Below are 26,664 nucleotides of genomic sequence, written 5' to 3'. Positions count from 1 at the left end.
AAAAAAAAAAAAAAAAACAAACAAACAAACAAACCTAATTCTAATAAACTAGCACGCTCATAAACAACGGACAAACATAAAACAACATAAACTAAGCAAAGATACAAGATTAAAGACAGAAAGAAAAGCAAGAAATGAAAGAGAAAAGATAAGAAAAATACCTTAAAGCAAAAGCTCCTAGGCTTGATTTTTTATCGTTCCCCTCAGTCAAATCTATCACAATTCAATAAAATAGTGATTAGAAAACTTTAAACTCAAAGGATTAGGACCAAAAAAGGTCCCAACCAAATAAAAATGATTTGAGGGTGTTTTGTGAAAAAATCCTTTTTGATTCACTATTTTCTAGTGAATCTTAGGTTTTTCTTGTGGGATTTCTCTCTGTCTTGAAAATGTACCATGTAAGGCTTTTTATAGTTTAGAAAATGGGGTTTGGAATGGCTCCCAGACAATGTGGGATTCATTCCAAACCTCAGCCATTATTGTATAAAACTTTTCTTTCTTATGCTTCTAAAACCCTAGCTATGTACGCATGCTTTGGCCCACATACACAGGCTGCAACCCACATATGCAGGCTGAGGGCCACTTTGGTCATATTATTTCCAAAATTAGATTTTTGCTCATTTAAAAGGTTATATTTTCCATTTTAACACTCCTCAAGTCAATTTAATATTTTACTGGGCTCTAAACTGGCCTTGGGCCTTAGAGTTCAAGCATCATTAAGGAACAGGGGCCCAAGTCATAAGGGGTATAAAATGCGGTATCTACAATACACCGATGTGGTATTTGCCAAACACCTTCCGATGATTAAGTTAGAATGGGATTCAATCGAAGTATATTGCAAAAGAATTCAACTTGGGAACAATTTTTGGGATGAAAATTATGTGTACCTTTTGGTGTTGTTCTTCTCTGGCTTTATAGCCATCTTTGTCTTTAATAAGGTCCAGATCTCTACATTTATTCTTATTTGTAATGGTTGAGGTGTTACAGACTGGTGCTTTGATTTGTGTAACATCTTCTTTCCTGTTGCTTCGTCTGTTACTCCTTATCATAAATGCTCACGATAAATGTGTAACATACCTTGGGTTTGTCCATTATTGAATGACGAATTTGTTATTTTTTGGACTCATTAGATGGGTTAGACTACAACAAGAAGTGAGCAAAGACAATAAGCCTTAAAATATGAGAAAATTGGAGAAATTTAAATGGCATGGTAGGGGAGATGGAGAGAATTTCTCATATTAACGTGTAATAGACTATGGGCCTTAGGCCCACCTTATTTACTTGTATAGCACACATACTTGTACTGCACACTCTACCTCCTATATAAAACCACTCATGTATATTTTATTACTTGAGAAATGCAATACAACATTTCAGTATATCTAACATGGTATTAAAGCCATTGTTATGACCTTTTCTTAGCATTCTTATCTCTCTTGGTGTTACTCCCGCTTCCACCGTCACAACAGCCGCCGCAGCCACTTGTCGTTAAACCTCAAATGTCTCTCAACCATCGTCCTTGGATTCTGAACCAATAGCTGCCATCATTGAGGAGTCCCACACCACAAAGACCACTGCTCTTATCGTTGTCACTGTGAAACTTGCCCCGACTAAGCTTTTGCAAATACCACCAAAATCGTCCTTCACCAATCTACTCAACAGTGGAAATCTATCTACCATTGGAGCTTCCATGCGCCATTGAAGTAACTGCATCTTCGTCACAAGCTCTTCATGCAATGCATATGCCTGCACCTGAACTAGATGACATTATATGTGACGTCATTAGTGCCAGTCAGCCCTAGCCTACGTCAGCTGCCACAGCATCACCCAATCTCCACTTGCGTCATCATCCATGTCATATGCTAATGTCATCTTGCTGACATCATGCCTTCGTAGTGTTGACAACCCATTTTGCAACCCGTATTTAACCTCACATGGAGGGTAAAAGGGTAATTTTGCATTGAAAATATGCATCCTGATTCTGGCCATTAGATCCTTAATCTCATTTCACTAAAATGATCTTGATGTTGTAATGATCAAATTGACTGGTCATAAGCCCTAATCAGACTACCAGATTGAAAGTTATCATCAAATCAAGTTTTAATGGCTGAGATGCACTATCACAAATTGAGTCTGACTATATGTGATTATGAACAATTGATTTCAATTGGTTATAAGTGTAATCAATTTAATATCAATGATATGTCATAATTTGATTGGTTAGGACTACATTTTATGGTGAGGTTGCATATACCTAATTAATTAGATAGTTAAACATTAATTATTCAATAAGTAATTTGTACAATTATCTTTTAATTAGAGTAAATTGAAACTAATTAAGTCTGAAATTGGAGTGATTGGAGTCATTTAATGTTAATTGGGAGCTAATTTGGAACCTATTAATGTTAATTGTGCTAAAACCATTTTCTAACAAATGACCTCTACTCACCATTTCATCGATATCTCTCAGAATATTTTGAATCTATGAATGGGGTTAATTTTTCCAGAAACTAGACATCCGGGGCTTCAATTTGAGTACAAGAACGAGACAATTCCGATCAGAATTGAGTCAGATATGATTTTTCGAAGATGTCTCTATAGGCTGTTACAGCAGTTACGAGAAAACCGAATTTTGGCTTGTTCCCCACTCCTACCAATCTCTCCATTTAATGCACCATATTTTCCCCAAGGCTATAATGAAGTCTAGGTTCATCCCCCCCCCCCAACCCTTACATATAGCTACGGCCTTGGGAGGAGGTTTTGGGCGTGTGAAAAATATTGGGTATTGTGCCAATCTAATAGCATTTTCTATGATTGTTTTTCATAACGAACTACATGTCAAGTTGTTATTAGGATAACATAATGTTATTTTTATTAGCACTAATCATAATATACAAATTTAACAATTTGTAGAATTTATTGTGTCCAAACTTATTGAATCTGAAAATAATATCTCTCTGTTTCTCTGTTATTTAAGTATTAATTATGTTTAGTCTCTTTTTTGCTTGCAAGATGATACTTGTGGATACTTTGTTTGGCTCGACCCTCCTACAGGTGCACGTGGTAGAGAATTGGTGCCGTGGCTTAGAGAGAAGATAGATAGCTTAGAGAAGGAGGAGGCAGCAGCCCATGCAAAGGAGAAAAAATATTCTCGAGCAATGTTGGTTTTTACCTTATCTTTTGTTGGGTTGACGTGGATGAATTGCAGGAGAAGAAAAAAAATGATTACAGTGAAAGGACTTAATAAGGACCAAAGAGAGAGGAAAAAAAATACAATTAGCAATTAATAAGGAAAGAGATAATGAGGATGCTATTAATTTGGTAAGTAATTAATGATATAATGATGAACAATAGTGTTTTCTTTTAACCGTTTGATCTTTTAGAAATCTACGGCCTAAAAAAGGTGTAACTCTTATGGAGTTACACCAGGTGTAACTTGAACCCATCTCATATATATATATATATATATACATACATGTGTGTGTATATTTTTCATAGTTTTTTTTGCTAATATATGTATATTTTTCATAGTTCATTTATGCCAATTTCCGATTCAAGTGTACATAATTAAAGCATATATGGTTTGAAAAAATAATTTTTCACTAATTGTCCAAAATCAATCACCAAGAGGACAATACGGTGACAAAGTAAGAAAACCCAAGGAAATCTATTTAAGGCAAAAATCACTACAGGAAAACGCTTTCCAAGTGAGCAATCCAAAAGTTTAAAAATTTAGTACAAAGCCTTTGTTTCTAAACTCTGTAATCCCAATAAATGAAGTTATCCATAATTTCAAAACTTTTTAACACTCTAACTATATGAACAGTCCACGAATGACACACCAGTATTTCACAATCTAAAATCTTCGACCAATTCCAAGATCCTTCTGGAGATTTACTTAATAGCAGCAACACTAGGATGATGTCTCTATGACTTCAAACTCTAATCTCACCAAAGCAATACAACCCAAAAGATTCTCCCTTCTAAACTTACTAGGGTTTTCTTTTTGACTAACATAGGGTTTTCTGTCTCCCTAGCTTTATAGATTTCATCCATGATATATGGGAATGGGAGACTTTAACAAGGTTAAAAACAATCCAATGGCCTCAATTAAAACATGTCGGCAAAAACTGATTTGCAATTTTCTACAGTCTTTTGATCAATCGAACATAAGTCAAAACATCAATTGCATAGCTGTCAAACTGTCAATTAAACAGCTGTCGAACTTCCAAATTCTTCTACTTTTGAGCTGATCTTGTGTTTTTATCTTGAAGTTGAAAGCAATACGTTGTGACTTACAAAACTCTACATTTTTGTCATGCTTTGCCTATTCAACCCAACACTATTGAATTACTAGGCCCAAAATTTAGTGAATAAAATTTAGACAATCCTCCCTATCAAAAAAAAAAAAAAAATAGACAATCCTCGAAGCTCCAACTCAATTATAATTAATCAACAATAAAATATAAATACTCAATTGGCCCACCTACTCTGTTGTTCATGATATCAATTATTAATTTGACCAAAGACTCGCCATTCTCACGTAGGAGGGTGAAATGATCAAGGACCAGATTTGCCACTTCTTTTTACAAATTGGTCTATTTACCATTTTCGTTCAGAAATCACTTATAAACACAGTCAAACTTGAAAATACTTTTTGGTAAACTAGATTAGCAATGCAAGTGGTAAATTAAATAATTTGAGAGGTAAGATAACCCCACTCCTAATCTCTGCTATCAATGAATAACCTTAACCTTTACCCCGTCTCTTCTGGTGTCTTGGGTAACCAAAACATTATGAGTGTGAGAGGTTCTTTTGTCATGCGTCTGACTAAATTTTTTTTTTTTTTTTTTTTTTTTTTTTTTGAGAATCATGACTAATATTATTAATATATCTGTTTGATGCTTGCTTTCGAGTACATTAATTAAAGCTGTTCCTTCTCTTTCCTTTTGTCTCTCTTTTTTGGGGCTAATCAAATTACATACTCCATATTTTACTGAGAAAGAAGAGAGAGCAAAGCAGAGTAAAATTGGCATATGGGTCAAGCTTCTTCTTGCTGGGCTGACACAGCAAAGTGCATCAACAAATCTGAAGATATCAATGGCAATGGCAATGGTAATGGCAAAGATCTCACACAAACACTACCAGACGAATGCCTAATATATGTGTTGGAAAAGTTGGGTTGCCATGACAGAAACACATGCTCTCTAGTGTGCAAGCGATGGCGGCTACTGGATTCCAAGTCCAGAAATCGTCTCTCCTTGCATGCACTCTCTGATATCTCTGCTTCTCTTCTCCAAGCATTGCTCTCTCGTTTCAGCTCCGTCTCCATTCTCTCCCTCAAGTGCTCACGCAAGCATCTCAGCATTGACAACCATGTCCTCTCTCTCATTCCCACACTGCTTCCTTCACTCAACAAACTCAAACTCAGAGGCTGCCTCGATGTGTCCGATGATGGTCTCATCGCCTTTTCGCTCCACCACCCTCGTTTCCTCACAAAACTGTCGTTTGCTTCTTGTGGGTTTGGTGTCAAGGGCCTCATTTCTCTGCTCTCTAATTGTCACTCTCTCCGAGACCTCACTCTCAAGCGTCTTCGCAAGCTGGACTCCCACAATGTCAATACCCTCAATTTCCACCTCCGTCAAATCCAAATCGAGCGTCTTTGTTTCAAGGATCTTCACAACACTCGCCTTTTCATCCCGCTTCTCTGCTCCTCTGAGGCTTTGAAAACGCTGGTTGTGTGTAGAAGCTCAGGAAATTGGGACACAGTCCTTGAAACTAGCCTGCAAGGAAGGACAAGTAGCATTTTCGAGATCCAAATGGAGAATGTGCACATGGGTGATGCAGGTCTCTCCGCCATCTCTGCTTCTTGCCCTGACCTTCAACTTCTATACCTCAACCGAGCCACGGATTGTACAGACAGTGGATTAAACGCCATTGCAAAGTCGTGCAGGAAGCTTAAGAAGTTGCATATAGACCACGCAGGGAGTATTGGCGATGATGGGGTCTCGGCTATAGCTTCCAAGTGCTGCCAACTCCAAGAGTTGGTGCTGATGGGGCTTCCTGTAACGCTTGTGTCTCTGAATGTCCTCGCTTCAAGCTGCCCTTTACTTGAGAGAATGGCACTTTGCAACACAGAAACTATTGGGGATTCCGAGATGGCTTTCATTGCCTCAAAATTCTGTGCCTTGAAGAAGCTATGCATCAAGACTTGCCCTGTCTCTGATTCTGGGATTGAAGCTGTTGGGGAAGGTTGCCCCAAACTCGTGAAATTGAAGGTAAAGAGGTGTAGAGGGGTGACTCAGAAATGCGTTTCGCGACTCAAGTTGCACAGGACTTCTTTGGTGGTTTCGGTCGATGCTGTTTGGCCTAAGTCGTTTGATGAACAAGGAATGCTAGCAATGGTAAATGAAACTGAAACATTGCCAATGCCAAACACTAGGATGCACAGGAGTACGAGGACTGATGTTATTTGCAGCAGCAGAAGTGCTAGCTTGCTCAGCTCTAATTTATTTGGGAGAAGACCCAATTGAAGATATGTTCAAACTCATATACCATATATGATCAATACCAAGTGTGTGTGTGTGTGTATGTGTGTGTGTGTGTGTGTTTTTCTACTTTTTTCTGACTCATTGGAGTTGTATTTATACTTGTTCCTATTCCATGTAATCTACAATTTTGTTTGATCAAATTTGCGAATTTTCATTTATATCTATCAGAAATGAATTGTAACATAATGCTACACAAGATGCTTCTGCGTTCTCCTTTCAGTTGCACATAGTAGCGATGCTCACTAGGATAATTACTATTGTTGCTATTGGTATTTTTTGAAGTGTTTGCTACTTCACAACAACAGTTTGCACTACAAAGGAATTTTATACTTGCAAAGAAAATTAATCCTCTATTAATCATATCCCGATTGTGGTTTCTTGCAGGCTTAGTGACCAAACTTGTTAAGGCATTCTCTGCACTGCACAACTTGTTTACAAAGAGGAGTTTACTCTCTACTCTCAGATGGAATTGATCATCGACTTTTTGAGGCTATTAGAACCCCATAATTGCTATCCTTAACTAGTAATGAACACCAAACTTTGGTGATGTTAACTGCTGATTGTTTTCTCATGGAACGGGTTTAGAACGCGACGTTTTTGTTTTATTCTTTGTAGGGCACTAGTAAGAAAATAAAAATCTATAGCTTGAGGTTATCATTACAAGTGCCCAACTGCCCATGCCCATCAATGATTTGGATTTCAGGCGGCTTAACCCCTAAAAATTCCAACCCAAACAAGATCTTTTTTTAAAAAAAATAAAAAACAAAACCTAGGAAACCTTAATATACAATTATACATCATAAATTTCACAATCATAGAAATGCTAACAAACATTCTGATCCGAATGGTCAGAAATAAATGGAATATATAACAGAAGCGAACATAATCAACCGTTGTTGGGGATTTAGTGCTCAAGCACTTTGTCCACCTCACCATAGCGCTTGAGTTCAAGTAATGCAGGACTCATTAGTACCAAGGCCGTTGGCCAATGAGGGAATCATGTGGTATATTTTACCTAGTGGGATGTGATTTACCTCCATAATCCTACCTTTTTTATTTATTTTTTTTATAAAAAAAACATAGCTTATTTATCAAATTTTAACGTTTTTGAAAATCAAATAAAGACGGTACACCAACTGTTGGGGAGATAAACACCTTCTCATCCCAATGAGTAATTAATTAATATAACATATAGAAAAACATTTTAACTCAAAAGGTCTAACCTAATGAATATGTGTTCAATTATATTCTATTAATTACTCATTTTTCTCATCATTATTCAATAATAGACTCATCACAAGCGTTTTGTGCATGCAATAATGTTCTTTTTTATTTATTTATTTATTTTAGTTTAGTGTTATAATGCTTAAAAATGATATATAAATAACTATGTATTTTTTTTTTTTTTAAATGAGGTAAGGTAACGTAGAATAATGTTTAAAAATGAGATAGAGAACTGTAAGAAGTTGATACCCAATGAGACATTTGAACTTATTGATTGGGATAAGAATTATGAAAAGTATTAAAAAAAAAATGAGATTTGAACAAAAGAAATATGATACACATTAGCGAGGATGGATGGGGATTTGTGATAATTGTATAGAATTTGGATAATAAAAATTTTAGTTGTTTTAAAGAATTCCAAAAAAAAAAAAAAAAAATTTTTTTTTTCCTTTTGTATGTGAGATAGTATTACTGTTTTAACCTTTTTTATTTTTTGTAGGAAAAAAATTAAACTGAAGAGAATGCTATTTCAGAATATGTATGAGGATATTTTGGTACACCAAAAATTGAAGACAAAACAGGGAATCTTCTTATTAATAGTATAGACGGGACTTCACTCACACCTGTAACCCAACACAAACCATACATCAAAATTTAAAAACATTAATATCAACCTTAGAATAATAACCATAAAACAAATCAGCCAAACTTGGGTTGCAAAATGACCAATCAATCTCAAATTCTATATATATAGAAAGCAATATGTGTAATGAAAATTATTAAAATAAATCAAAGAATAAGGTTAGAGAGAAATTGAAAAATATGAGAGAGAGAGAGAGAGAGAGAGAGAGAGAGAGAGAGAGAGAGAGATGATCCTTCATTCCTTTGATAGTGGATATAGAAAAGGGAAAAAAATGCAATAGTGAGGCTAATTTTCCCCTTGCAACTTCTAAAGCCCGTTGGTTATAAGACATACAAAAAGAGATCATATCTAAATTTGAAAATATGGAGAGAAAGAAAATGATAAAAACTAGTATTCACTATTTACTCTTTAGCAATAAAGAGTGTGAGAAAGTAATCTCAATAATTTGTTCAAATTAGAACTAAAAACAACATACCATATATGATTTATTATTTTTTGATACAAGATAGAATTCTACTTTAGCATAATCTAAGTGTATATGTGTGTGAAGCTCCCTTCAGGAGACTTGAACCCCGGCCCTTGCCCCCCACACCCAACAACTTATACTTATAGAGTGACCATCGCACTAAGGTTGTGCAGTGGTATAATTTATTCTAAAAATGTTGCAGACATAACACTTTTATTTTTATTTTTTTTAATAAAGCATTAAATGCACCTTAACGAATGCTTTTAGAAAGCATTGAGGATGAGTAAATAAAAGCACTTATAACAAAAACCTATTAAATAAGTGAGTTATTACCTAATTGTAATGGTGGATTTAAGAAAATTAGTGAATCTAAGTAGGTTTGGCCAGACCATATAATTCCCACTTAATGTGAGATGTAAAAGTTAATAAGTTAAAAGATAAAAAGTTTAAAGTTGATAAAAAAATAATAATAATAATAAATTACCCTAAGTTTCAGTTCTCATCAAAGTGATACTTGTATGGTGCAATAGCTAATAAGTCAATCCAAATCTCAATTATGCCACCCATATTGCTGCCAAGCTTGTCGTTAGACTTAAAAGCTACTTTTGTTGTAATAAGCATGAAGCCTCAAGAGTCATTCCGGATGCTTGCAAGGCATTATTGTAGGCGCCTCTATTTGATTTAACAAAGTTTGTAGGCCTCTCTATATGTTTAAACATGTGTACCAAACAGCCTCTTAACATCTGGATCCAAATCTGGTTTGGCACCCCAAAAACTAAGAAGAAAACAGTGCGGGATAACGTAAAGTGGGCAAAATTATGTGGTAGAAAGTGCATAAAAACAAGTTACAGATTACAATAATAAGAAGTGAGAAACATCCGAAATATGAGTCAAGAGTGAAGACATGAGTCTGTAGGAATAGGCGTGCACAAAGAGACAAACGGCCAAAGCATGTAAGTCCATTATATCTCTTGTAACTTTTTCTCAGCACAAATCTATAACTTGATCCAAAATATCGTCCATGTGCGCTGTCCATTTGAATTGGAAATGATAAGAGCTGTAGAGAGAGAGAGAGAGTGTGCCAAATGAAATGGCCCATCTCTACCTCTTTTAACCTGGACTCTTGAGGTGACCCGTCCACCACATTTGCGACAATGTGGGCTCCTTATTGAACAAGCGTCTAGTTTACACAGGACCATCAAAATGGCCGCACTATTGTGGTGGCTTTTTCGAACTACAACTAAAAATTAAAAAAAATAAATTAAATTAAATTGAAAAACAATAAGTCTAAATAAAAAATAATAATTGAAAAACACGGAAAAGACAACATTACATGACACTGTCATGTGCGCTATATAATACGTATAGTATTTCAAAGTTATAAGGAACTATTTATGATGATGGCTCATTTTCATTGGATTGACATATTAATTTTTTTTTTTTTTTTGTTATGTAGATGAATATTGAATACTAAATCTCTTATTTTAAAAAAAAAAAATTTATCACTTGAGTTAATTGAAATTCTCATACTTAATTTTTCTAATTTCATCTTAACAGTGGTTTCACCATGAACATGGAGTGACATGAAATTTTAAGCCTATTCCATAAATATTTATTAAAAATTCTACCAAAAGCATTAGACTCTCATTCAGATTTCACTATTTACACAAGCTTTTTTATTATTATTATTGTTACTATTTTTTAATAATTCTCTTCCAAGTTAAAAGTCTTATAGCATTCATATTTGGTATTCTAATTTTTTACTAAATTGTTCTCTTAACAAATCACTTTTTTTTTTTTCTATTTTAACTACACACTTTTAAAACACACTCTACACCCCATACTCCGTTAATGCATCTTATTAAATAATATTTTATTTCTCATTGACAAAAACATCAGAGAACCCAAACCACTCATCCCCCATGACTCCACCACCACCACAACATTAAAATCAAATCAATTTCACTACCATCATCTTAGAAACTGAAAACCACCTCCTCACTCTTCTTTCTCTTCAATACACACACCTAAACCCACCACACAAACCTATAACTGCTATTCATGATGCAAACCATCATTGCAACCCAACTGATATGTACACCCAAAAACAATCCTACATATGGTCGCCCCGACCAAAAATCAAACCCATCGCCACCCCCAAAATGCAAACCCACACCACAAACAACATCATCGAACCAATGTCGTTAGTATAGTAAGACGAAGCCACAATGTTGACCTAATAGTGTCAACCCATTACCACCAACCAACACCAATTCATGACAAAGAGCATAAAAATGCGAAAATAATCAATACAAAAATGTTGTAGTGCACTTTTAAAATTGAAGTATATTGTAGCGTTTTGCAAAAATTTAAAAAATAACTAGCCTCTAAGCACACGCTCATGCGCTTGCTCAGAAACTCTTCTATATTTTGAGTAAAATTTAATAATTTACATCAATTATAATTTTAATATTTGGTACAAATGCATAATACTAATCGCACCTCTAGGTTTTTTTGTGATTGGAAAATGTAGTAATCCCAAATTAAAATTGATGCAAATTATTAAATTTTACCCAAAAAAAATAGTGACTTTTTAATCGTGGGTTTCTAAAATTAGAAATAAAAAATAAATAAAAATTACTTGGGTTTAAAAAATATATATATTTTTGGCCAATTAAAAAAATAAAGAAAGAGAAAAGTTTAAATGTGAAGTTTGTTTCTGAATAAGTGGGTTAGTGGAAGAGTAATCCTATTTTGTAGGCAATGTTATAGTGAGAATTAAAGATGTATTTTTACTTTGTTGTTCTTTAGTTCTGTCTCTACTTATACTTAGGGAAATAAGGGTATTTTGGACCCAAAAAAAAACCCAATCCAAACAGGAAAAGTCTCTTAAATAGTAGTATAGATAAATAACCAAAGGTACGAGTTATTTTGAAACATTTTATGTACATTAATCTCAATTATCAATTATGACTTTTTTAAAGAGTTGTAAAGGAACTAATGTGAATGTTCTTATGCAACAAAAATCGGCAACATTGAATGAACTTTATGGAAGTTTTTATGATTTTTTTTTCTTTGGGGGTGGTTTGTACAAGATAAGGAGATTATATCAGATTTCAGGGTTATAGTTAGCATCCGACTGCATTGTGGAATTGACTTGAAGAAGCTAAAATGTACCACCCAAAATTTGAAATCTCAATACACCATCAACCCATCCCTAAAAGCATAGTTTTTAGAACCGGACCGGACCGGACCGGACCGGGAGGTCCGACCGTGAAAACCGAGAACCAATATGAAAACCGGTTTTTTAAGCCTAAAGAACCGTATTTTTAGTTAATTCCGCGAACCCTTAAAACCAGGGTTGGACCGCACGAACCGGTGGAAAGAACCATGCGGTCCAACCCCTTAGCAAAATTTTTTTAATTTTTTTTTATTTATTTATAAAAACAACTTAACACAATTATATTCCACTTAATTAAATCATCAATCTCTTACAAGGAATAAAAAAAAAAATTATAATTATAATCCTTCAAAGATATTCAACTTTACTTCAAAAATTAATCATAAATTTTAATGTTTTCATGGTTATTATTTTATTTTATTAACTTTATTATTTAATTATTAAATATATGCTTGAAAATCATTAAATTTCCCTCACATATATAGATATATTAGTCAATTTTGCTAGTTTTATAAATTTAATACCTATATTTAGGCTTTAATTAATTATTAAATTAATTATGACGTCATCACGGTTCGAGCCCGGTTCGACCTCAAAAACCTTGAACCTCTCCCTTTTACAGTTCAATGAATGGTCCGAGTCTAAAAACCTTGCCTAAAAGAACTGATAAATAATATCCTAGTATCTCTAAGAACTAAAAAAAAAAAATATATATATATATATATATAACTAATTAACTAATTCATCTAAACTCCTCAAGATTGAGAAAAAAAAAATGTCCCCAAAATAACTTTGTGCTATAAATCTTAACGATAGTCCACTTCAAAGCAAGAATGTCATATCCTAACAATCTTTTATGACTACACAGTCGAGGAACTAATTTTAAAATAATGAAATCATATAATGAGTCATACACCATTGAACGAGACAAAGAAGATAAGTCAATAGAATGGTACATAAACAATAAAATTGTGATGAAGGAATTATTAATATAATTAAGTTGTATCAATCTTAAAACATCAATGATTTATTCCTTTCACAATTCTTAGTTATTGACAAGGAAATACGAAAGTTTGATACGACGGGTATTAAGGAGGCAGGGCATACGAGCATAGCTAGCAATGGAGGGGAACGTGAGGAAATTCATAAATTCCCTCACGAAGTGGCAGGAAAAATAAATGCTTCCACGTGCAGTCTCTCTTCTCATCCACTTCCATGTGCAAGTGCTAAGACTACCACTTAACCTGAGCCAACGAATCCCCTCTATGATCGGTGTTCATGGGCCAATGAATCTGCCCTCCATGCATTGTGGTCATGTGGTGAGTTGGATGCAGTATGGGAGGATTTGAACATGTGGAGTTGCCGTAATACACTCAGCTTTATCACATTCAAAGAGCTGCTGTCATGGCTGATCAATCACCAGCACCATGTGGAGCTCTTTTCAGTCATGGCATGGTCAATCTGGACACAACGAGACCAGGTTTGACTAAATAAACCCAGCTACAGTCTGCACTTAATCAACCCATTGGATGTTAATCCGCACCCTCCATCTCCTCGGACAGCCCATTCCTCGATGCAAAAGTGGAAACCACCAGATCACGAGTTGGTAAAAATTAATTATGACGGTGCCAGATTCTCAAAGGAGAACAGGGCAGGGTTTGGTGTGGTCATACGTAACAGTGAGGGTATGGTGCTGGGATCACTGTCTAAGCAACTTTCCCAAGCATTTAGCCCTCTGCAAATCGAGGCAATGGCCGTCGAAACAGCTTTGTAGTTCACGGCAGACCTGGGAGTTCAACACACCATCCTTGAGACCGACTCACTAGTGTTAGTGAAGGCCTTGCGTGACGGTACAGAGTTCTTTTCAACAATGGGCTTAGTGTTGGATGAGATTAGAAATATGGTTAATTTTTGTACTGAATTACACTACTCTCATGTAAAGAGAGAAGGTAATATTGTTACTCACAAGTTAGCTCGTCATGCTATTTGTGTTTTGGATTTTGTAGTGTGGATGGAGAATGTTCCACCACCTTTATTTCCTGTTGTATTGGCTGACATAGCTGGTTTTACTTAATAAAATAAGATACGTTCTTCCTCAAAAAAAAAAAAAAATCTTAAAACATCAGTGTGTGATGGTAGTTCAAGCAATAAATAATAGACTAAGTAGATCTCAAACAAGCATAAACAAAAATAAAATAAACGACGACATATTGAGTGAAAAAATTGACAAATGCCCTTTTTGAGCAAAAATTGTAGCGTTTTGCCCAATTTTCTAAACTAATTAGGGAAATGCCCCTCTTTTGTAACTCGATTTGAGATAAATTGAGTTAAAAAAAAATAAAAAATTCTAGAACCCTATAATAGCGTTTTAAGGAGCTTATAGTGGCATTTTAAGGATCCTATAATGACGTTTTAAGGACCTATAGTGGGGTTTTATAACTCGACCTCCCTGAAGTCGAGTTATAGGAAATTTTTATTTTTTATTTTTTACCTATAACTCGACTTCGTGGAGGTCGAGTTACAAAACGCCACTATAGGTCTTTAAAACGTCACTATAGGCTCCTTAAAAACGTCACTATATGGCCTAACTCGATTTATCTCAAATCGAGTTTCAAAAGAGGAGTATTTCCCTAATTAGTTTGGAAAAGGGGGAAAAAACGCTACATAATTTGTGCAAAAAGGGCATTTGCATAGATTTACCTTCTCAAAAAAAAAAAAAAAAAAGGTTTGCATAGATTTACATTATATGACTATTTTGTTATGTTGGTCTATATTATAGTTCAAATTAACTATTTTAAATTTAAATGTATATTTATTGCCACGTATTTAAAATATCAAATAACATGATATTCTATATAAGATAAATTTTTTTTTTTTAAATCTTAAATATGAAAAATACTCTCTCCACTTTACTTCCTATTCACATAATGTTACGTGGCTATTATTAATCAACAAAATTACATTAAGGCAGGCATAATAATTTACTATCTCGTTCGAAAGTCTAATTTTTTTTTTTTTTTTTTTTGTACAAGATAGAATTTCTATTCTAACATAATCTAAGTGTATATGTGTGTAAAGCTTCTTCCCGAAAACTTGATTAAAAGTTTTCTATTAATAGACATGAAGATGATGTGATCATTTATTAAACATTTGCAAAAGTCAATACATATTGATTTCTATCGGTGAGAAATGGAGAGTGAAAATGAGCTCCATTTACATTACAAAGTACCAAATAAAAAAAGATTTAAAACTTTTTGGTGGTCCTTTATATTTAATTAAAAAATCCAGTGAAGTGTTAAATCCGAAACCAAGAGAAGGAAAGAAAGAATATTTTCATCGATTTATTTATTTTATCATGTAAAAATATAGTTTTTCTTTTGAACCGTAAAAATTTTACCTTGAGAAGATATTCTGGAAATTCTCTTTTTTTAGATGATTAAAAAAAAGGGGAATTCCACTAAAATATTTATAAAAAAAATATAAAAAATAAAAAATAAAAAATCCTAGTCTTTCTTTAAAGGATATCTTTCAAATTTGAGAAAGATGCATAAGCACTTATGTCACAAAAAGTCAAATGTTTGGAAATAAAGTTACAATTTAATAGAAGCTGTTTAAAAAAAATAAAATAATAATAATAATAATAATAAAGTAGAGATAAAGAGAAAGGAAAAGAAAAAAAGAGAGAGAAAAAGAGTAGTTAGGCATTTGGTGCTGGTGCATTATCATAAGCTTGCCCATGTACTATGTTACGCGTCAATTTGGCTCAAAAGCAATGAAAAGGAAGATCCTATTGCTATTTGCTAATCCCCACGTGCGTAGAACAATTTTCGGTAAAGGGCAACCAAATTCTAAGGATTCCCTTCCCTTCACAAAGTAAGGAAATTAATTAGGTATCAACTAATAACTTTAAATTATAATGGTCAATTATTTTCACACTTTTAGTGCTTTTGAATACCGCTTATTTTGCTGAAAACTGAAAACAATAAAAAAATAATTTTCGGTTACTATTTACACTAAAAAACACTATTCATATGCTTTAATACATTATTTATGTCTTATGAATAGTGCATCGAACGCTAGTCCAAAAAAAAAAGGCTGAAATGCAAAACATCCAAATGTGGACGTGATCCAAATGCTCACTTTATTACCCATCAATATTATTTTATATGACAAATTGTTAAGGTGGCGTTTGGTTCATCGTGATGCTATATTACGCTATTGTGGGGGATAAGGGGGTCAGGCCCAAGTTATTGGGCCGAATACCCAGGAGAGGACTGTTTCACATCCGAAGAGAAAGATGCGGAAAGTGCAGGGCCCAGAGTGAAGTGGAATCCTCCTGTGGAGAATTCATACTGTCCGAAGAGGATATCTCCAGTCCGAGGAGGACATCACCTGTCCGAGGAAGATGTTTTACTTTAATATGATATCGGAGACTAACTAAGTAGGGGAAAAGCCTGATTGATTATCCGAGGACTCCACCTGATCAAGATAAACTCAAAACATATTCAGGAACGATAAGGATGAGGAAATATCTGAGGGAAAGGCTGCTGCCACCGTATTCAATGCATTGCAACAGCTTTTCTAGCTGCATTTATGTGGAGAAGACCTCTGAACAGTGCTTCATAACCTACCGCCACTCACCCAAAGATGAAAAGAAGCTGCCTGACGTGACAAGTACTTGAGCAAGTTCGTGGATGGGGAGCACGTGGACGGTAGAGATGAGGGTGAGAGTGGCTATATAACAGAGGGAGAGGGTTTGAAACAAACCATGGAATGTATGAAAACTGATCAATGAATAGTAAAAAAGGGTGATAATTTTTTGTTGTGAATCCCTTGTCAACTCTAGTTCTTCAACCCATACTCTACAAATTAATTGTCTTTGGGTTTACGTAAAGAATTTGAACCCTACAGCTATAATATCACGTTATTGTAATCTTATATTAATGTAATCTCAATATAAGAATACAACATTACATTATTTAGAAAGATAATAAAATTAAGATGATGTGATATTTTTTGTAGTTTTAAACAGGGGCGGCTTGATGCGTTTGGGGGCCTAAGGCGAAAATTGATTATCTTGTATTAGATGCAAAATTACTACTAATTAATATAAAATATGTAGAATTTTTTCTTTTTTTTAGAAATTTTATAGACAGAAAAAGTTTGACAAAAATTTTCATACTTGTTGATTTGGCAGATTGATAGTAGTAAGTAAAAAAACGATGTTAGTGGTAGACTTAGATGAGAACTAGTAAAAGTTTGCTAACTCAACTCTTATTATTTATTCTTTTTTTTTTAAAAGTGCAACATTCACAATATTTTTTACAACATATCCTAGGTTTTAAGTTGCTTTTTGTTTTCTATTTGAAAATATCACTATAATTATTTTTTTGCCATCAATAACAACCTACTATTTAACATTGGTGGTAAAAGTGTTGTGAAAAATATTGTGAACGCTACATTTTTTTTCTCTTTTTTATTTGTTTTTCATCTAGTAAAAAAATATTATTTTATTTATTGATTATAAATAACCCTATTGGTTAAAATTTGGGGGCTTTTTTTTTTACTTGGGGCCTTAAGCGATCGCAATTCTTGCTCTAACATTCAGCCGGCTCTGGTTTTAAATTATGGTAATGTTATAAAAAATAAAATAAACTAAAAACCTTAATGTTACATCATCACAATGTATATCACATCATCGATACATTACAGTGAACCAAACGCTCTCTATGATGTACTTACAAGTTTTTTTTTTTGGGTAAACATGTACTTACAAGTTACTAAATATCTTCTCAAAAAAATAAATAAAAAAAAGTTACTAAATAGAGTAATCAACGTGTTGAATTCATAGGGATTTAAGTATAATGTGAGCTAGGATCGTATGAAACACTAGCTGATAAGTTGTGTCATTAATCTAAGAAATTGATAAAAATATTTATATGATAATTTTTTAATTAATGAGTAATAATAAATAAATTTTAAATTTAAAAAAAAAAAAAAAAACAATATGGTGTGTATGTGTGTGTATATATATATAATTAATAAGTATTAGTAAATAAAAAGTCATTTAGAGAATTTGTAAAAAATACATAATTTAATTAAAACCCTTTTTTAGAGAAAATCAAAACTAAAGTCAAATTCTCCTGAAAGTGAAGGCCTACACATATTTTTATCACTTCCAAGTTTTATGCCCTAGAATCTCTATTGGGGGATAACTCAATAACTAAAGGAATGAGAATGGGTGAAATGAAATCCATGGAATCTCAAGATAGCGGCAGTATTATCAACCCAAAAAAAGGTACAAACATTTTCTCAGTTTTTTGAGACATTTTTCCCTCTAATTTGTTACCGAGTTAAGTATGGAATGATCTTCACCAATAGCAATCTGACAAGCCAATATTTCTTGTAGATGTTCTCAGATCAAGTCTAACCCTTGATCAACTGCATCATCAACTTACAATAACAGATCATTTCCATATCACATGCACTCAAGATATTGGGAAGTTAAGCTTAAGATTTGAACTAATCTTGAACAAGAATTATCCTTGTTGTTATTATGTTACATGTCAATGAATCTATTACACGGTCAAAAAATCAAGCATAATTGTGAGTTATGTTAACTAATGGAATGTGAATAAAAAAGGCAACATTTTCATATTAATTATTAGATTGAAACTATATTTTTGAAGTAATTTGGGGATATATCTTTATAACTATATTTTATGAACATAATTTCATCCAAGGTTGTCAAAATCGGGATCTTAAATAGGATCATGGGAGGTGGATCGGATCGTGAATCGTAATATTCTACATTATTTGAGAAAAAATCAAAACACACATTAGTATGTTAAATAATCACATAAATTATACATTCATTCATAAAAAACAAAAATATACATCCATTTTATGTAATTACCATACATCACTTTATCCATTTGTAAATATTATTTAAAGAGGTCAAAAACCTCAAAACGTGACACTCTATTGGGACGTTATTTTTTATTTGGATCCAACTGACACTTTATCTCTCTACATTAGAATAACAAAACTTGATTTATTGAAATGTTATTTTCATTTAAATCCAACTGAGACTTCTGTCAAGTTAAAGAAGATTACAAGAAACTAGGATTGTTTGAGATTGTCAAAATCGTACAATCTGATCACAAACATCCTTAAAAGATTTGGATTGTTTTGAGTAAGTGAGATTGTGAAATTGAGGATCCAGATTGAGATTTCAACAAATATGATTTCATCACTTAAACTTACTCGATTGAATTATAGGTGAAATCATGTTTTTTCAACACTTATACTCATGTTTTCAAAACACTATTTTATTTTATTTTATTTTTTTGAAATTATCAATTACAATTTCAAAATAATGTCAATTTAAGTAATAATTATCAAAATAATTTTTTTTTAATTTTCCAAAAAAGGAAGTTTATCATTTATCCAATATTTCTTTTTATTTTTTGGTAGAAAGAGAAATTTATTTATTATTGCAAAAGAGCACTATTACAAGTACTGTCCATAAGGCTCTTACAAAGTGCTTAGTTGTAAGAGTTGAAAATTCGTTTGTCTGATATTTCTATTGCGGCATTCACCTCACTTAAAAGTTTCTCAAAAGATTCTCAAAAAAAAAAAAAAAAAAAAGTTTCTCAAAAAGTTTTTTATTTTTTATTGAAGTCTCAAAAAATAAACCTACCAAAAACAAAAAAAAAAAACAAAAAAACAAAAAAAAAAAAAATCTGAGAATACTTTTTAAGGCTCCTTTCTGTGTGCTGAGAAAAGAGTCACGGGGGCTCCAACTATCCCGTGATTAGGACAATAAATGCAACTCCCATCTGGTACTTCTCACAACACAACTTTAAAATCAATTAATTAATTAATTTCATAATCTCAGAAACAACCAAACAATATCTTGGATAGAAACTTGGGAATTGAATAGTTATTAGAAAGGGCATTTTAGGAAAACTCCAATTCCCGTAACAAACAAATAAACTAAATTAGTAATTGAACTCCTTCCACGAAACGATGCACCCTTTCAGGTCCTCCTTTCCTCAATTGCTCTCTTAATTAATTAATTGCTTTCATCTCACCAATTCTTGTACACAAATCCATGATAATCAAGTGCAACTTTCTTGATTAATGGCTGTCATTCCTGTAAGTGTAGATTTGGTATACGTTATTTTCTAACGAGTATTAGTTAGCTCAACCAGTAATGATTCTTACTGTAAAATATAATATTAGAGATTTGAATTCCGCTTATTTCAAAAATTAATTAGCATTTTGACCTAATGACAAAGAATAATATTTATGGAGCGAATGACAGAAGTTAAAATTTTATCGTATTTATAAAAAATAATTATAAGCAAATTTCATTCATATATCTTGATGTTTGGGCCAATGTCAACCAAGTTTAAGAATTTTTAAAACTAACCAATTTGGTCTCTAAAGCCAATTTTTTTTTTTTTTAATAAAGAATTCCTTAAAGCCAACTTTGTTCCCTAAGACAGTTGAGAAAATTACTAACTATCCTAACAATTTTTAGGGACTAAGTTGGCTTTAAAGACCAAATGGGCAATTTTTGAAAAATCTTGGACCTAGTTGGCATTAGCCTAAATCTCAAGGTATATTAATGAAATTTACCTAAAATTTTATTAATTACATTGGGGTTCAAAATATTATACAACAAAACTGTAATCCTTTTGGCTTGTTCAGAAATCTTTTTAATTACATTTTTTTCACACAAAAAATTATTTATAAATAAAAGGTGATATTATGTAGTTTGTTTTTCATGAGATAATAACTAAAATAAATAGATCATTTTTGTAATTAGACTAGAATAAAACTTTTAGTTTAATGGTGGGTTCCAAATAGTTCAACTAATAAAGTTTCTTATCGTTGAATAAGTGATTTGAGTTTGAATCCCCTTATATGAAATTAATTGATGTCTTAGCCTAATGGTAAGAACAATTATCATGGAGCCAAAAATATAAATTTAAATCCTATCATAACTATATATATATATATACACGTAAACTTAGAACTTGTCGAGTGTTCAAAAAATTTAATGAAAAAAAATACTAAATTTCTTTTTCTAGTTGATTAGAAATTCGAATATTTAAATATGTTATTCCAGTAGATTGAACTCGTTCTCCCCTTGAACCCCCAAATACTAATGCTAGAGGAGGTACCAATTTGCCTAAAGTATGAGTTGTGATATAAATTTTCTCTCATAGAAAAACTTTATACATACATACATGTACATATACATATACACTTTTTTTAGTATTTCAATGATATATTGTTATACAAATCCAAAGTGGTTGTGTATCCATTTATTATTATTATTATTATTATTATTATTGGTCGAAATTGTGTCTGGTTTTCCATCTATATACAAATTCCAAATAAGAGGTGTAAGTCATTAAAGTCCTCACCTTATAAAATAGGAAGTACAAATTCAAAGCGATTATATGTTTAGTTATTATCTATCAATATTAAATACAAAAAGTGACATAAAAGTTAATGGCATTGAAACTTTGTCTACCAAATGGAACACAAAACCTTTTGTCTTTCTTTTGCTTCAGCCAAATTTATTAAACGTGCTTGTTATACAAAATGAGATGGTGACCAAGCACTTCATGCCACGTGTGGGGATCTTAACTCTTAACAGCAATTACAAGAGAGATATCTTTCACACACTTTGTCATAGTTAGTACACATTTTCAATCGATTATTAGATTAGTTTTCACAAATATTAATATTATACATATCAATTTTCAGAAGTATTAACGGTAATTTATATATAAGCGGTGTAAACTGATCATATATTGATAAGGAATAGTGCTAAAATTAAAAGTTATGTAATTTATTGTGTTTTTTTTTTTTTTGAGAATTATTATTCGTAGACAAATATGCAAGTGGTGGGTATGAACGTGTGACCTTAAAAAAAGAACCCAAAAAAAAAAAAAAAAAAATGAGAATCCCAAAACAGTAAATTACACTATAAAATAAATAAATAAAAATAAATCCCAACATGAAACGTCGCAACGCAAAGCAAAGCAACGCTAGCCCACGGCTTCACCGCGGTTAAAACGTAACCTGACCATGGTTAAATTTAATGTGACTCTCACTACAAAGTTAATCACTGTTGCTACACTCTCTCTCTCTCATTTCAGACCCACCACCCTTTCTCTCTCTTCATTTTGGGCAAAAGAAAAACCAAACCAAACCAAACCAAAACTCTCTCTCTCTCTCTCTCTTCTGTCCTTGTGACAGAGCTTCAGTTTGGCCTCAGCTTCACAGTACCATTACAGGTGACATTTACTTCAAACTCTTTCTCATTTCTGCTGCTAACAATTTACTGTATATATATATCTGTGTCCAACTTTTTTAGTTTACACTGTATGTGAACACAGAAAATAGTAAAAAGTACCTTGTTTTTTCAGTTTGTGTTTTTTGTGTATCTGAATTTGATAATTGTCTTTCGTTCTCACACTCTTGTACCAAATTCCTCGGACGTAGGTTGTCGTTTCAAAAAAAAAAAAAAGAAAAGGTTGTCGTTTCAGGTGGTGGGTTACTGTTTATATTTCAGTTTCATGTTTCTGTTTTTTTAATTACTATTTATTTTCAGATTTTTTTTTTGTGTGTTATTTTTTTGAACTGGATCTATAGAAAAGAAAAAAGAGAAGAGGCGGCTAGTGATATATGAATCTTTCGTGTGCTCAAAACCCATAATTTTTGGAGCCATCTATGTATTGTTCAGATTTTTGTTGACTATGATATCAATTTTTGTTATTTTTAAATGAGTATCGTGTGTTAAGAAATCATAATAAAAAGGAAAAGCTGCATTTTTTTTGCTTGGGGTATGAGAAAATTGGCTGTAAGTTTTATTTAAAAGCCAAAAAAGAGGGTATGTGGTATGTGGCGTAGTTTAGACGGTGAAATCTGAAATCTTAGTCTTATATTTGCTTTGGGAACCGACAAGATCTGAGGGCTGTTAGTTTATTTATTTATTTATTTGTTTTTGACTTTGGCTTCCATAGTAGCTTTTAGGGGATTTGATTGTAATGGTTTTTATGGAAGTTACATTATCATTTATCAGGATATGACCAATCTTTTGCTTAGTTTGTAGCTTAATTTTGTTTCTATATAATCGAGGAATCCCGTAAATTAGTACAAAAATTTCCTTTAAACCAGCTCTGCGGTGCGGTAATTAAATGATCATCCACTTGTTTTCTTAATTACATGTTTAAATCACTTAATGAGACATGCAATTAAAATACACGTGGATTGTCATCTAATCGGCACGTAATAGGTCGAGGAGGTTCCTATAAACGGAGGAAAACCTTGTCCTATTAGTAATGAGCCTCTTTTTCACACCCAACCGACCCAGAAAAAGAGCCTTGGTGTGTTTGTGTTGGTGCTTATTGGTTACTCTCCTGCTATTCGTTTTCATGCTATTTAAGTTTGTATTTTGATCATTTGAATAGATTCGTATTTTCGCTATACTTTAGTTTTTGTACTTGCGGATAGTATGAGATTTTGTGCTTTATTTATTTACAATTAACACAGTTGTTGCCAATTAAGTGCTCCTGATGTGTACTAGATGGTATCATGTTTCACACTGACTCTGGTTTGTTATTTGATTTAGGCATTTTACAAAGATTTTGATCAGATTTCAACGAAGTTTACCGGGTTCAATTCTGGAAAGCCTGATAATTTCAAGTGAAATTTTGCGTGCAAAGTTCATATATTGATTGGAGATTCAGAGTGGTTGATCTTGGTGCAAAGAGCTGAATGGGGATCTTTGAAGAAATGGGTTTTTGTCCCAATCTTGAATTTCTTTCAGGTTCTCTTGGGGAAGGAGAGGGAGTTCCTGAGCATGAACAAGGGACAGGAGCAGAGGATGATTATAGTGATGAAGAGATGGATGTTGATGAGCTTGAGAGGAGGATGTGGAGAGATCGAATGCTATTGAGACGACTCAAAGAACAGAATAAGGGAAAGGAAGGGGCTGACAGTGCAAAGCAGCGCCAATCCCAGGAGCAAGCCCGAAGGAAGAAGATGTCTCGGTCGCAAGATGCTATCCTGAAGTATATGCTGAAAATGATGGAAGTTTGTAAAGCTCAAGGATTTGTTTATGGGATTATTCCTGAAAAGGGCAAGCCGGTGAGTGGAGCCTCTGACAATCTGAGGGCATGGTGGAAGGAAAAAGTAAGGTTTGATCGAAATGGTCCCGCTGCAATTGCCAAGTATCAGGCAGATCATTCAATCCCTGTGAAGAATGAAGACTGCAGTGCAATGGCATCCACCCCTCACACCTTGCAGGAGCTCCAGGACACAACTCTTGGATCACTTTTGTCAGCACTGATGCAGCACTGCGATCCGCCTCAGAGGCGTTTCCCCTTGGAGAAGGGTGTTGCCCCACCATGGTGGCCAACTGGGAATGAGGACTGGTGGCCACAATTGGGTTTGCCTAAGGATCAGGGGCCTCCTCCATACAAGAAGCCTCATGATCTTAAGAAGGCTTGGAAGGTGAGTGTTCTCACAGCTGTTATCAAGCACATGTCCCCTGACATTGCCAAGATCCGCAAGCTTGTTCGCCAGTCAAAATGCTTGCAGGACAAGATGACTGCCAAGGAGAGTGCCACTTGGCTGGCCATTATAAATCAGGAGGAGGTGCTGGCTCAGATGTTGTACCCTGATAAATGTCCACCTTTGTCAGCTGCTGGGAGCGGGTGTTTGGCCATCTGTGATTCTAGTGATTATGATGTTGAAGGAGTGGGTGATGAACTGAATGTTGATGTAGAAGATTGCAAGCCCCACGATGTCAGTCTCTTGAAGATAGGCACTGCTGGACCAAGAGATAGGCTTCTTATCCCACCAGTGGATCCTCAAATTAAGGGAGAGCTCATTGAAATTAACTCATCAGATTTCATTCCAAAGAGGAAGCAGCTGACTGATGAGCAACATTCATTGATGGATCAAAAGATGTATACTTGTGAGTTCCCTCAATGCCCATATAATGACTACCGCCTTGGTTTTCTTGACAGGAATTCGAGAAACAATCACCAAATGATTTGTCCACACCGAAACAATCCTTCGCAAGCATTTGCAATGTCAAACTTTCAAATCAATGATGACAAGTCAGCAGCCTTCTCTCTACCCTATACTCAACCTAAGCCAGCTACTCCACCAGTGAACCAGGGTCCACTTAATGTTTCAAGACTAGGACTTCCTGAAGATGGGCAGAAAATGATATCTGAGCTAATGTCATTCTATGATACCAATCTTCAGCGTGGCAAAAGCTTGTGTCCTGGGAACGTCAATGATACCAATCTTCAGCAGCAGCAGCAGCAGCAAAAGTTTCAACTTCAGATGGATGATGGCTATTATAGCCAGGGGGTTGTTATGGGAGGCAACGTGTGTGAAGATACGAGCATGCCTATGCAACACGGTGTGTTTCCAACAACAGAAGTTCAGTTTGGTCAGTGCAAGCCATTTGATCCTCCATTTGATAGCAATCCCAATGATAATCTCACTGAATTCAGATTCAGCTCTCCATTTAACCTTGCACCCATTGACTATACGGTAGACTCATTGCCAAAGCAAGATGTCTCCCTGTGGTACCTCTGAAGAAAACGGCATAACTTTTATCTTCCGGCTTTCTTTGGTTGGCGGCACTCATATAAGGGGAAAGCTGTATGTTGAAGTGCGGAAAGTCAGCTGTACAAAGTTCCGTCTTGGATGGATGAAGCTTCTTCCTCTCTAAATCTAGTTGCTTAATATATATATATATATATAAGCTTGTTTTATTAGATGTTTTAAGTCCACATGAACTTGGGTTAATTCTGCTAGTCTAGGGCATCTTTCAGTGCAGGATTGAAGAAGGCCAATAAAGAACAGGGAAGGACCAACCGACCAAGCCAATATTCAGTGCTGCTGTGAAATAGCTTAGAAGCATAAGCATCTTCTCGTTGCATAACTGAGATGTTCATGTTAGATAATATATATACACACATACATCTATATAAATGCTGTTAGTCGTTACATTTCTTAACCTGCATTTTGCCTGTGTTGGGCATACTGCACATGTATGGTGATGGACTGTTATGTCTTGTTCCCTATATATCTGAAGAAGAAATGCCTTTTATTCTAATTCAGTGTCTGCTTGCATAAACTTGCTCATCATGAGCAGCCAGCTTTTGAAATATCAACATAGAAAGGGTAGTAGAAAACAAGAAATTGATGTTTGAGAAAACAATTAGTCACTTTTTGATACGTGTATAGAACAATTGGGGTGGATTTGAACGATAAATGCTTTCGCTAGAAACATTGTCAACAGTTGTATGCAGTAACGTAGATAATTTTTTTACAAACAGCGAGGGTTACAAGTTCTCAATGACAAACAATGAAGTAGTGTGGGAGAAAATTCTGGGTGAGACGGTCTCACATCTCAGTGAAACAATGGGTTTATACATGTTAGTGAAACAATGGGCTTATACGCCGGTTTCACCTAATTCCTTCTCCACTTGTGGACTTGGGTGAAAGATAATAACTTGTGGATTTAGGTGAAAGATAATAACAATATGTC

The 26,664-nt window shown here is 33.9% G+C and overlaps 2 protein-coding genes across 2 annotated transcripts; both read left to right on the top strand.

Moving 5' to 3' along the window:
* The first annotated feature begins 4,558 nt into the window (after positions 1-4,558).
* Positions 4,559-6,738, top strand: LOC112037143 (F-box protein SKIP2). The gene has a single exon (XM_024069951.2). It carries the CDS (start codon positions 5,037-5,039, stop codon positions 6,531-6,533), a length of 1,497 nt encoding a protein of 498 aa, XP_023925719.2. The 5' UTR covers positions 4,559-5,036; the 3' UTR covers positions 6,534-6,738.
* Positions 6,739-22,223: 15,485 nt separating this feature from the next.
* LOC112009295 (ETHYLENE INSENSITIVE 3-like 1 protein) lies at positions 22,224-26,229 on the top strand. The gene is made up of 2 exons (XM_024041629.2): positions 22,224-22,384; positions 23,722-26,229. The coding sequence occupies exon 2, from the start codon at positions 23,868-23,870 to the stop codon at positions 25,704-25,706; it is 1,839 nt and encodes a 612-aa protein (XP_023897397.1). The 5' UTR covers positions 22,224-22,384; positions 23,722-23,867; the 3' UTR covers positions 25,707-26,229.
* The last annotated feature ends 435 nt before the right edge of the window (positions 26,230-26,664 follow it).

The sequence above is a fragment of the Quercus suber genome, unplaced genomic scaffold (assembly GCF_002906115.3).
Source record: "Quercus suber isolate HL8 unplaced genomic scaffold, Cork oak 2.0 scaffold_87, whole genome shotgun sequence".
Classification (NCBI taxonomy): domain Eukaryota; kingdom Viridiplantae; phylum Streptophyta; class Magnoliopsida; order Fagales; family Fagaceae; genus Quercus; species Quercus suber.
Note: the sequence above shows the minus strand (reverse complement) of the source record. Positions and strands in the feature narration are given on the sequence as shown.